This window comes from Palaemon carinicauda, chromosome 1 (assembly GCF_036898095.1).
Source record: "Palaemon carinicauda isolate YSFRI2023 chromosome 1, ASM3689809v2, whole genome shotgun sequence".
Lineage (NCBI taxonomy): Eukaryota > Metazoa > Arthropoda > Malacostraca > Decapoda > Palaemonidae > Palaemon > Palaemon carinicauda.
Genome location: NC_090725.1, coordinates 186,507,399 through 186,520,892, shown reverse-complemented (window position 1 = coordinate 186,520,892; position 13,494 = coordinate 186,507,399). Strand labels below are relative to the sequence as shown.

Sequence of the window (13,494 nt, the reverse complement as noted above, 5' to 3'; positions counted from 1 at the left end):
CTTGCAAGAGGTCCCGGACTAGGTGAACGACAGGCACGAACAGACGAACCCTCGGACGCAACACTGTAACACTTTGCGCATATCACTTTATCACTTTGATTTTCTGTTTTGCACTTATTTCACTGAAATCGAAACTTTTACTGATTTCTACCTGAAACACGCAATCCTACCCTTCATTAAAAGGTAGTAATTGCGAAAACAGTCGTATAATGCAACAGAAAACATATATAAAGATAAAGAAATCAGTGGCTGGGAAAGAGACTAAACACTAGTTCAAATAAACTACGTTAACAATCTCTCACCGCACATAGCCTGGGAACAAGAATAAAACCCTAGAAACGTTTTACCTTCTTCCCCTACAGCGACTAGGGAGGAGAGTAAAACGAGAACAACGTTACCCGCTTGAACGAAACGTTTTTTCTCCTCTCTCTCCCTCCGTCTCTATCTCTCTCTTTCTCTCTAGATTTCGCACCTAAGAGAAGAGCCCAATTATATATCGTCAAAACATGATATATGCTAAAGGAAAAAACTGAAAGGTTTTCCAAATAAAAAGTTCCTTTAATTTAGAATTAAAACCATTAAAGCTAAGAAAGAATGAACGAAACGCTAGAATCGGTTTACTCTTACTGCAAAGTGAAACCGTGAAAAACTCTCTCTCTATCGTAACGATAGAGCGCATGTTGAACGTCCTGAACGTCAACAACTGCGTAGACTAAAAAACTAAATGTTAGTTCATCTTTGAAAACAGTACGAGACTATCAAAGAAATTCTTTCATAAAACATTAAATTTAAAAAGTTATAAATTCTTTAAAAGTTAAATACGATATAACGGGCTCAACGTTGAATAACTTCGGTTCCAAGTTAGGACCGCCTACTATTAGGAAAGGTCGCATATAAACAAAACATAAAAAAAATTTATTTTTATATGTTTATAATAAAAGGAAAGTTAATCGAAGAGGCCTAATAAAGGCGGAGAGATATAAAATATAGATCTATAACGTGTTAAGCAAAATTACTAAAAACCTAAACACTCTTCCGTCTAAGGGAAGGGTCGGCCATTTAAAAGTGAAAGAGAGTATATACTCTCTTTGTCACCATAATTAAATCTATCCAAAACGAGTTCAAGTTTTGAAATGAAGATAAAACCCCTGCATAGCGAAAGCTCAAAACTGGAAAAGTGTACTTCACCAAATAGTTGTGAAAACAAATCCAGTTAGTAACAGCGTATTTAGTAGGTCTTGCCAGTGGCACGACAGAGAGAAAATTGGTTCTCTGTTGACATCGAGTACTTGAGTACCTACTTGACAGATGGCGCTGTTGATGTACACCCCCACCTGTATAGCGATCGCTGGCGTATTCCGCCCGTAGGTTTTTCTGTCGGGCAGCAGAGCTGAAAGCTATATGATCATCGGGTAAGTTTAATATTGAAAAATTAATGTTAGTACTTATAAATCAACAAAGTTAAGTAAAGATTAAAAGCTATATCATCTCAAAGTTTACTTAGAATAATTTCCAAAAAACTTTTTACTAGAATTCTAATTCTGCAATAAACAGGCTACGTGACAGGGAAGCAACTACAACAACTCTGAAAAAAACATTATTGCATTCCTATTAAACCTGTATTCCACATGGCAATGTACTTCACAAACAATTCATCTTACAACCTTAAGAACATCAACCTCAAGCTTCTTTCTCTCTATTTTCAAAACTTTTTGTGTTAATGGCAAAACTTACTGTGTAAGAGCAAATGGCAACAACTGCATTAAATCCCATACAAAATTCTTCCATGTTCATGTCATCGTAATGTGAATTTCTCACAAGTGCAACTTGAGGGTACTGTAGCCGATAACATTTAGAGGTGGTCTGGGATTTCCAATTGTGAAATGGAGTTCCCATCGATTGCTTGCCCATCTGTTAAAAGTAATAGTAAAAAAACAAATCACAAAAAGCTTGGAGTATCGCAGTATTTAAGTAACATGGGTAAAATATTTAGTAAATTTCCCTAAATTCTCAATAATTTTTCAGTATATTTTTAAATTACATCATGTGTTTAAGTCATAACTTACTAACTGAACAGAGTCCACCATTCCAAGAATTTTGTCTAATCACAGAAATGAGACTAATCAAATAAATAATAATAAATTAGATTAAGAGCAACTCTTATGCTTTGTTCTACAATAGTTGAAATATCATTCCCATGCTTGGACATCAATGAGCTCTAACATCCTTCACTTTAAAAACTGTTCTAGGTAATAGATCCCTGTCACAGATGGTAATCATGATCAAATTACTTCTTCTTCAGAAGCTCTGTTTAATTGACGCTTACATGTAAAATTTATAAAAATTAACTAGCGATAAGTGGTAACTTATACCCCAATGTCTTGTTTCTTCAGTTTCACATGTTGTGTCAGTAGTGATAAAATGTATATCCCTGGTTTTGTTAGCAATTGCCCATACTGCAAGGAGTGAGCAGGAGTTGTTTCTAGGTCATGGTCTGCATTTCCTTTGTGTATCCTGTCGGGGCAATACGGTGATTTAAAGAACCATTGTGAAGTATTTTTCAAGTGTGATTCCCTCGGAGTACCTCTCATGGTAAAGTATGTTTTAATGGTTGCCGGTCAAGCTAACAGTTCAAAGTTCAAAGGAATCTTGTTGTTGGTTCAGGGAAAAAGGCAGGAAAGACTTGACTACTGTACTTGATTATAGCAGAGATGATGACGAAAATGTCATGCTTCTACCTCAAGACAATTCACATAATCAGCCACCTTTTGATAGTGATAAAATTTATAGCTCTTGCCTTTACTAACTTCCTCAGAAGTCCAGTGAACACTCCCTTAAACTGGGTAATTCTGGTAATTGCTGGCCAATTGCCAAATCTTACATAACTCCCTTCCCAAGTTGAATCTAGTGTTAATGTTTCTGTCAGAAAGGTTTCTGAAAGTTTACTTGGTAGTACAGATTTGAAAGCCTCTCACAGATACAAAAATTCTTTGTTTGCTTTAAACCTTTCTACTGCTAAACCCTTGCACGCCACAATCCTAATCGCTCTATAAGACAACTAGATTATGAGGCCAAACAAAGAACAGGTATTCTTATCTATATAGCCCACTACCGTACTTGCTAAAGTAAGAAGTCTTAAAAATACCTTATATTACTTATGTGGGTGGCATACATACAAAAATCAGACCTCGGTTATCGCGGTTTCGTTTTTTCGCGAACAAGAACTACAAAATACCTATCAAAACATGCTCTTTTATTCGCGATATAATTTCACTCTTCGCGGTAATTTCAAATAGCCCGTGCTCCTTTACACTGGGTATATTTCGCATTACTCGGTTTTCTTCGCCCAGCACAACGGAGCTCCCGCATCTTACTATGCCTCACTTTTCTCTCAGCCACCTCGCGTGTACACAGTCTCGCTGAAGCCGCCTCCTATTCCATGTTATGTTTCACCCAACTTTGCCTTGCTTTCGCTAAGCCTTTGCTTTGAGATCATGGCCCCTAAGCGTGGTCCTGCTACTTCTGGTGAGAGGTCTGCCAAACCACGGCAGCGGAAGGTGATGACTCTTGGAGAAAAGGTGAAAGTGCTTGACAAGATTAAGGAAGGGATGAAGTTCACTGCCATTGGGAGACTCTTTGGTGTTAACTAGAGTACCGTGAGGTACATTGAGAAGAACGAAGCCAATATAAGAGCTGCAGTAGCTTCTAGTGCACCTCAAAGTTCTAAGACTGGCTCAAGGGTTAGAGAAAAGGGCATGCTAAAATTGGAAAATGCCCTTTTATATGGATCCAAGATCAACACCGTAAGGGAGTAGCCGTTGACTCGCTCGCCATCCGGGAGAAGGCCAAGACTCTGTACCGATGTTTCTCGGAGGATGACCTCCAGCCATCAACCAGCCAAGGTGCCACAACCCCACAGATGCTTTTCCAAGCCAGTAGGGGATGGTTTGAGAAGTTCAAAAGGTGTTTTGGTCTGAATAATGTGAAAATAACAGGGGAGTCAGGAGTCAGCCTCTGCGGACCACGTGGCAGTGGAAAGGTTCCCGTGTGAGCTTAATTGGACCGTCTGCCATGGGGTATTGACATAACAACTTTCAGAAATCGAAAATCGTTTTATTGCTTCTATGTATGCGTAAACATGTCGTACATACTCCCCAGAAGTTTCAGCCAATTATATTTACAAATAACGAAGATATAGAGGTTTTTAAATGATGACGTCATCCTTACTGTGTCATCTGCATGACTGAGTTTGACAAAATCGTCTTTGTGTGTTAATTTTGCATATCTATAGCGATTTTTCACTTATATTTCGAGCTATTGTACGTCTGGCAGAAATGGAAGGCATTGGTAGAGTGTAGATGAACGAAATCTACTCCTACAATAACAGAAGCCAAAGTTTCCAAAGATGTATAGAAGTTATAATGTATGCGTTTGTTTACTTGAAGTTCGTATGTACATTGTGTTTCCACAACGCTCTCGGGAACATTATAGCAAGGCCAATGTTACCTAAGGTTATAGAAAGAACAAATAGTCAATCATTTTTCCAAACAATGAAGATATAGCGGTCTTTAAATGATGACGTCATCCTTATGGCGTCGTCTGTATGACTGAGTTTGACAGATGTGCAGTTCTCTCTCTCTCTCTCTCTCTCTCTCTCTCTCTCTCTCTCGAATTATTTACCACTGCCATTTATACAAATACTTTTATTCTCTCTCTCTCTCTCTCTCTCTCTCTCTCTCTCTCTCTCTCTCTCTCTCTCTCTCTCTCTCTCTCTCTCTCTCTGAATTATTTAAAACTCCCATTTATACAAATACTATAATAACAATGTTCAACTCTCTCTCTCTCTCTCTCTCTCTCTCTCTCTCTCTCTCTCTCTCAATTTGAACTGCCATCTATATCAGCCAAATGCTTTCATGATCTCTCTCTCTCTCTCTCTCTTTCTCTCTCTCTCTCTCTCTCTCTCTCTCTCTCTCTCTCTCTCTCTCTCTCTCTCTCTCTCTCTCATGTTCCGAAATCTCGTACTTCTGGCAGAAATGAAAGGCATTGGTAGAGGGTAGGTGAATGAAAACTACCAGCTACGAAAACATCAGCAAAGTTTCCAAAGACATATAGAAATTATAATGCATGTGTTTATTTACTTGAAGTTCGTATGTTGATTATGGTTTCACAACGTCCTCTGGAATTCATAGCAATGCCAATGTTACATAAGGTGATAGAAAGAACAAAAAGTAAGTGGAGAACAAGAAAAAAGAACCAAGAAAGAGGGAAACATGGATAAGAGTACAAAGCTGAAACCTGCTAACTAAAACACTGGCAACAATTAGAGATCGCTGGCAACTGATAACATAGGAATAGTAAACTGAGGGTTCAAATACCTCCTTTAGGGTGCATTTATGTAGGAATAAACAATAAAAGTTATCATAATAATATTATCTTGATTTCTTTTAGAAAAGAAGCGAAAGTTTGCTGCAAATCTTTGGGAGCTCATAACTCAAAAACATACTTATTCCCACTTAGGTACATTTTTCTCGCTTATTTGTTGTTCGATATTTGAGAAAAAGATATCATTGAAAAGAAGAATAAAAATCCCACAATTCTGTCAGACAAAATTTTTATTTTCTTTTTACATTTTTTTCCCGATTATTTTCCGTCTAGACGAGGAAAAAAAAAATAAAAATTCATTAAAAAAACAGAAAGGAAAATCGAAATTCTGTCTGACGGTATTGTTCGGTTGTTAGAATAGTTTTTTTGGTATAAGTTTCAATACAATTGGTATTATAGTAGTGGGGAAAAATGTACCTAAATATTTTTTTAAATCATGATTTTTGCTAATAAATCCAAAAGTTTTTGATCAAATGACTTGAAATTTTCATATGATGAAGGTATTATATATGTCTAAAACATATATAGAAATTGTGCAATTTGGATCATTAGAAAAAAAAATGGCGGACATGGCGGATGGTCCGCTTAAGAAGCTCATCGATGATTAGGGGTACGCTCTAGAACAGGTCTGGAACATGGATGAAACCGGTAAGTTTATGGATATTTTATATATAAAATGTTATTTTCCTTAGTAAAATAAATTTTTGAATATACTTACCCGATGATCATATAGCTGCATCCCTGCTGCCCGACAGAAAAAATCTACGGGCGGAATACGCCAGCGATCGCTATACAGGTGGGGGTGTACATCATTATTATTATTATTATTATTATTACTATTATTACTATCCAAGCTACAACCCTAGTTGGAAAAGCAAGATGCTATAAGCCCAGGGGCTCCAACAGGGAAAAATAGCCAGTGAGGAAAGGAAATAAGGAAATAAATAAATGAAGAGAACAAATTAACAATAAATCATTCTAAAATAAGAAACAACGTCAAAACAGACATGTCATATAATAAACTATCAACAACATCAAAAACAAATATGTCATAAATAAACTATAAAAAGACTATGTCCTCCTGGTCAACAAAAAAGCATTTGCTCCAACTTTGAACTTTTGAAGTTCTACTGATTCAACCACCCGATTAGGAAGATCATTCCACAACTTGGTCACAGCTGGAATAAAACTTCTAGAGTACTGCGTAGTATTGAGCCTCGTGATGGAGAAGACCTGGCTATTAGAATTAACTGCCTGCCTAGTATTACGAACAGGATAGAATTGTCCAGGGAGATCTGAATGTAAAGGATGGTCAGAGTTGTGAAAAATCTTATGCAACATACATAATGAACTAATTGAACGACGGTGCCAGAGATTAATATCTAGATCAGGAATAAGAAATTTAATAGACCGTAAGTTTCTGTCCAACAAATTAAGATGAGAATCAGCAGCTGAAGACCAGACAGGAGAACAATACTCAAAACAAGGTAGAATGAAAGAATTAAAACACTTCTTCAGAATAGATTGATCACCGAAAATCTTGAAAGACTTTCTCAATAAGCCTATTTTTTGTGAAATTGAAGAAGACACAGACCTTATATGTTTCTCAAAAGTAAATTTACTGTCGAGAATCACACCTAAAATTTTGAAAGAGTCATACATATTTGAAGAAACATTATCAATACTGAGATCCGGATGTTGAGGAACCACCGTCCTTGACCTACTTACAATCATACTTTGAGTTTTGTTAGGATTCAACTTCATACCCCATAATTTGCACCATGCACTAATTCTAGCTAAATCTCTATTAAGGGATTCACCAACCCTAGATCTACATTCAGGGGATGGAATTGATGCAAAGAGAGTAGCATCATCTGCATATGCAACAAGCTTGTTTTCTAGGCCAAACCACATGTCATGTGTATATAGTATGAAAAGTAATGGGCCAAGAACACTACCCTGTGGAACACCGGATATCACATTCCTATAATCACTATGGTGCCCATCAACAACAACTCTTTGAGATCTGTTACTTAAAAAATCAGTAATAATGTTAAGAAACGACCCACCCACTCCCAACTGTTTCAGTTTGAAAACAAGGGCCTCATGATTAACACGGTCAAAGGCAGCACTAAAATCAAGGCCAATCATACGAACTTCCCGACCACAATCAAGGGATTTCTGTACAGCATTGGAGATTGTAAGAAGGGCATCACATGCTCCAAGGCCTTTACGAAAACAAAATTGCAAACTAGGGAGTAGATGATTACCTTCAGCAAACCTATTAAGACGTTTTGCCAGAAGACGTTCAAAAACTTTAGGTAATATGGGAGTTATGGAAATTGGGCGGTAATCAGTGGGACTTGAGCTACCACAAACACATTTACATAGAGGAGTAACATTACCAATTCTCCAACTAGTGCTAAAAGCTCCTCTTCTTGCTAACTTCCGCAAAATAACAGATAACTTTGGAGCTAAGAAATCTGCTGTCTTTATAAAAAACAAAGGAAAGTAGGTACTCAAGTACTCGATGTCAACATAGAACCAATTTTCTCCTCTGTCCCACTGGTTCTCTATTGGGGAGGAAGGGTGGGTCCTTTAATTTATGATCATCGGGTAAGTATATTCAAAAATTTATTTTACTAAGGAAAATAACATTTTTCAATATCAAACTTACCCGATGATCATATAGCTGATTCACACCCAGGGGGGTGGGTAGAGACCAGCATTACAAGTTGACATTATGAGCTAAGTATTCCGTATTTCATTTTAGCAGTTATTCAAAATAACAAGCATAAAATAAATAAGTACCTGGTAAGGAAGACGACTTGAACAATTACTCTGCCTTTTTAAGTACGTCTTCCTTACTGAGCCTCGCGATCCTCAAAGGATGCTGAGCGACTCCTAGGAGCTGAAGTATGAAGGGTTGCAACCCATACTAAAGGTCCTCATCAAAACCTCTAATCTAGGCGCTTCTCAAGAAATGATTTTGACCACCCGCCAAATCAAGGAGGATGCGAAAGGCTTCTTAGCCTTCCAAACAACCCAAAAATATTTCAAGAGAAAGATTAAAAAGGTTCTGGAATTAGGGAATTGTAGTGGTGGAGCCCCCACCACTACTGCACTCGTTGCTACGAATGGTCCCAGAGTGTAGCAGTTCTCGTAAAGAGACTGGACATTCTTAAGATAAAAGACGCGAACACTGATTTGCTTTTCCAATAGGTTGCGTCGAATATATTTTGCAGAGATCTATTAGTTTAAAGGCCACGGAAGTTGTGACAGCTCTAACTTCGTGTGTCCTTACCTTCAGCCAAGCTTGGTCTTCCTCATTCAGAAGGGAATGAGCTTCTCGTATTAACAGTCTGATAAAATAGGAAAAAGAATTCTCTGACATAGGCAAAGATGGATTCTTAACTGAACACCATAAAGCTTCAGACGGGCCTCGTAAAGGTTTTAAAATAGAACTTAAGAGCTCTTACAGGACATAATACTCTTTCTAGTTCATTTCCAACCATACGATAAGTTTGGAATATCGAACGATATTGGTCAAGGCCGAGAAGGCAGCTCGTGTTTGGCTAGAAAACCAAGATGTAGAACATGTAGCCGTTTCGGATGAGAATCCGATGTTCTTGCTGAAGGCATGAATCTCACTGACTCTTTTAGCTGTGGTTAAGCATATCAGGCAAAGAGTCTTAAAGGTGAGATCTTTCAGGGAGGCTGATTGAAGTGGCTTGAACCTGTCTGACATAAGGAATCTTAGAACCACGTCTAAATTCCAACCAGGTGTAACCAAACGACGCTCCTTCGTGGTCTCAAAAGACTTAAGGAGGTCCTGTAGATCTTTATTGTTGGAAAGATCTAAGCCTCTGTGACGGAAGACTGATGCCAACATGCTTCTGTAACCCTTGATAGTGGGAGCTGAAAGAGATCGCTCTTTCCTCAGATATAAGAGGAAGTCAGCTATTTGAGTTACAGAGGTACTGGTCGAGGATATGGATACTGACTTGCACCAGTTTCGGAAGATTTCCCACTTCGATTGGTAGACTCTAAGGGTGGATGTTCTCCTTGCTCTAGCAATCGCTCTGGTTGCCTCCTTCGAAAAACCTCTAGTTCTCGAGAGTCTTTCGATATTCTGAAGGCAGTCAGACGAAGAGCGTGGAGGCCTTGGAGTACCTTCTTTACGCGTGGCAGACGTAGCAGGTCCACCCTTAGGGGAAGTGTTCTGGGAACGTCTACTAGCCACCGAAGTACCTCGGTAAGTTATTCTCTCGCGGGCCAGAGGGAAGCAACTAGAGTCAACTTTGTCCCTTCGTGAGAGGCGAACTTCTGCAGTACCTTGTTGACAATCTAGAACGGAGGGAATGCATATAGATCTAGATGAGACCAATCTAGTGAAAGGCATCTATAAGAACTACTGTTGGGTCCGGGATAGGTGAGCAAAGTATTGAGAGCCTCTTGGACATCGAGATTGCGAAGAGATCTATGGTTGGCTGGCCCCAGGTGACCCAAAGTCTCTTGCATACATCCTTGTGGAGGGTCCAATGTGTTGGAATTATTGTCCCTTCCTACTGAGACAATCTGCTAAGACATTCAAGTTGCCTTGGAAGAAACTCGTTACTAGTGAAAAGTCTAGACCTGTTGAACAGGAGGAGGTCACTTGCGAACTCGTACCATGTCAGAGAGTAGGTCCCTCCTTGCTAGGAGATGTACATCAAAGCACGGAGTTGACCGTGTTCACCTCCACCACTTTGCCTTGAAGGAGAGACCTGAAGCTTTTCCAGGTCAGACGTACTGCCAGTAGCTTCTTGCAGTTGAAATGCATTGTCCTTTGACTCGAGTTCCATAATCCCGAGCATTCCCTACCGCCTAAGGACGCACCCCAGCCTACGTCCGATGCGTCTGAGAAGAGAACGTGGTTGGGAGTCTGAACAGTCAGGGGAAAACCTTTTCAAAGGTTGATAAAGCCCTTTCATCAAGTCAGACCAGACTATCTTTCCGGAAACCGGGATCGAGACCGCTTCTAGCGTCTTGTCCTTTTCCAGTGAAGAGCTAGATGATACCGAAGAGGACGGAGGTGTAGTCTTCCAAGAGACACCAATTGAACCACGGATGACAGTGTCCTAACCAGACTCATCCACAGCCTGACAGGGCCGTGTTCCTTCTTCAGCATCTTCTGGATGGATAGCATGGCTGGGGGATGATCGTCTTGTTCAGCCATGTCCCCATCAGAGGGTTCCTCATCCGAAACTGATGAGGAAACGGCAACGGAGTGGGCAACGTCTGACTCGCTGAATCCGGTCGCACTGGTGGATGCGTGACGGAGCCGGACACAAGATCATGGTACTGCTGCACAGTCTGTGAACTGTCAACCATGGGGACACGAGGAAGTACAGCGACAACCCGAAACTGTCTAGACTGTCTGGGTTGTGCAGACAACCCCCTACCGGGTTGCTGAGGTTGCCGCACTGCGTCACAACAAGGCACCTCTGCTGGTTGTTGAACGTCTTCCTAGTGACACACTGAACGTCCACAACCACCTCCGAGAGTTGCTTAACGTCAACGTGCGACTGGCAACCCACACTGGGTCGCACCGGTGGAGGAACCATCTCAACTGGCGGACGTGAGTAGGATACCTCAGCGTCAACAGGGCGTACAACCAACCGGTAGGAAGGTTGTTGGCTAGAAGGTTCTTCTCCGTAAAAAATCCTCTAACAAGGACTAAGCTTGGACTGCATGTCTTGCAACAAAGCCCATTAGGGTCTATGGGAGCAGGTGTGGCAACAGACGGGATTAGCGACTGAAGCGGAACCATTTACCATCCCTGGAAGCATGTTATGCTTTAATTAAAGTCCATAGGAGGCTAAGCAGCTTAAGGCTCCTCTCCAAATGACAGAGTCCTCAAGGGAATATCAGAAGGAGGGAGAACAGCACTTTCTCATCTACAGGAACCATGTCCGAGAAAAGCTAGGTATCTCAGTGAGGGTTTCACTGGTGCATAAGCAGCAGACCAGAAGGCAACGTTATGTAACTGCTTGACAGTCTGTGAACTGTCAAAAACTGAACTGTCAACCACAACAGGAGCGTGAGGACATACAGCACTGGTGCATAGTAGCAGACCAGAAGGCAACGTCATGTAACTGCTTGACAGTCTGTGAGCTGGCAACAACCAAAGCTGTGTGGGGAAGCCTCAACTCCTGACTGACTAGTCTGCTGCGGGCGAGTGGCGGTAACCACAGTGGGTTGCGGAGGCTGACACACCGTGTCAAAACACGGCAGCTTGTGGTAGCTCACGCACGGCAACGGAGTGCTCCGTGTGTCTGTGGGAGTCAGCATGCGTCTGGCAGGGTCGACTGCGCATGGGTGGAGGAGCTCTCACAACAAGAGTGTGGGAGCAGGGAGCAATGCTGGGCGCACAACCGTGGCAGGCTGTAGGCCAACGGGTGCATCGTCAACCTTCTCCGCAGTCGGAGTGTGGGAGCTGGCAACAACAAAAGCGGAGTGCTGGTGCGTGGGAGGGACTGCCGTGGGTTGCGGAGCATGCCGCATTGCGTCAAAACACGGCAGCTTTACAGCACCTTCCCACTGCTGATGCGGTAGCTCACGCATGTCAACGGAGGGTGCAGCATGAACATGCGTCTGGCAGGGTCGACTGCGCATCGGTGGTGGAGCTCTCACAGGTGGAGTGTGGGAGCAGGCAGCCGCAGTATCTGCTGAGCCCACAACCGTGGCAGGTTGTAGGTTAACAGGTGCAGTGTCAACCTTCTCAGCACGATACTCCTGCATGAAGGAAGCAAGCTGAGACTGCATAGTCTGCAGCATGGACCACTAGGGTCTATAAAAAACGGCAACAAACGGAGCTACTGTCCGTTGTGACTGAGGGTCTAAAACAGCTGGTGCGGCAACAGACGGAGTTACTGCCTGTTGCGGTACCACCTTGCCTCTCTTGGGAGGTGTGCAGTCGTCGGATGACTGCAGCGAGTCCGAACTGACCCAGTGGCTACACCTAGGCCGTTGGACTTGCGCGGAAGGGACCGACTTGCACTAAAAAGCTGCAAGATTTGGTCCAAGGTTTCTGCGAGAAACCTCTTCCGCAGACGAGGAATAAATGGGCTCTCTCGTCTTTGTGTGGGTGGGGCGATCACGTCGGCAACGTGTGTAGATACACCCGAAACCACCGAGGGAAACGTCTGTTCGTCGATCAAGGCCTGTGGAACCCATAAGTCCTTCGACATTACTTCTCCCCTGGGCTTGGGAGCTTGTAAGAGGTATCGGACTAGGTGAACAACTGGCACGAACAGACGAACCCTCGAACGCAACACTGTAACACTTTGCGCATATCACTTTATCACTTTTGATTTTCTGTTAGCACTTATTTCACTGAAATCGAAACTTTAACTGATTTCTATCTGAAACACGCAATCCTATCCTTCATTAAAAGGTAGTAATTGCGAAAACAGTTTACAATGCAACAGAAAAACATAATTAAAGATAAAGAATTCAGTGGCTGGAAAAGAGACTAAACACTAGATCAAATAAACTACGTTTAAAATCTCTCACCGCATAAAGCCTGGGAACAAGAATAAAACTCTAGAAACGTTTTACCTTCTTCCCCTACAGCGACTAGGGAGAAGAGTAAAAAAGAGAACAACGTTACCCGCTTGAACGAAACGTTTGTTCTCCTCTCTCTCCCTCCGTCTCTATCTCTCTCTCTCTTCTCTCTCGACTTAGAACCTGAGAGAAGAGCCCAATTATATATCGTTAAAACATATTATTTGCTAAAGGAAAAAACTGAAAGGTTTCCCAAATAAAAAGTTCCTTTATTAGAATTTAAACCATTTAAGCTAAGAAAGAATGAACGAAACGCTAGAATCGGTTTACTCTTACTGCAACGTGAAACCGTGAAATACTCTCTCTCTATCGTAACGATAGAGCGCATGTTGAACGTTCTGAACGTCAACAACTGCGGAGACTAAACTAAACGTTAGTTCATCTTTGAAAACAGTACGAGACTTATCAAAGAAATTCTTTCAAAAACATTAAAATTAAAAAAGTATAAATTCTTAAAAGGTAAATACGAAATGACGGGCTCAATGTTAATTAACTTCGGTTCCA

General features: G+C 41.3%; 1 protein-coding gene across 1 annotated transcript in view; it reads right to left on the bottom strand.

The window, feature by feature from the left end:
* Polr1B (RNA polymerase I subunit Rpl135) overlaps positions 1–13,494 on the bottom strand; it is a 494,679-nt gene that overhangs the window by 188,010 nt on the left and 293,175 nt on the right. Inside the window, exon 14 of the mRNA XM_068386504.1 lies at positions 1,735–1,911. Coding sequence (XP_068242605.1) covers positions 1,735–1,911 — 177 coding nt within the window. The remainder of the gene's footprint in view (positions 1–1,734; positions 1,912–13,494) is intronic.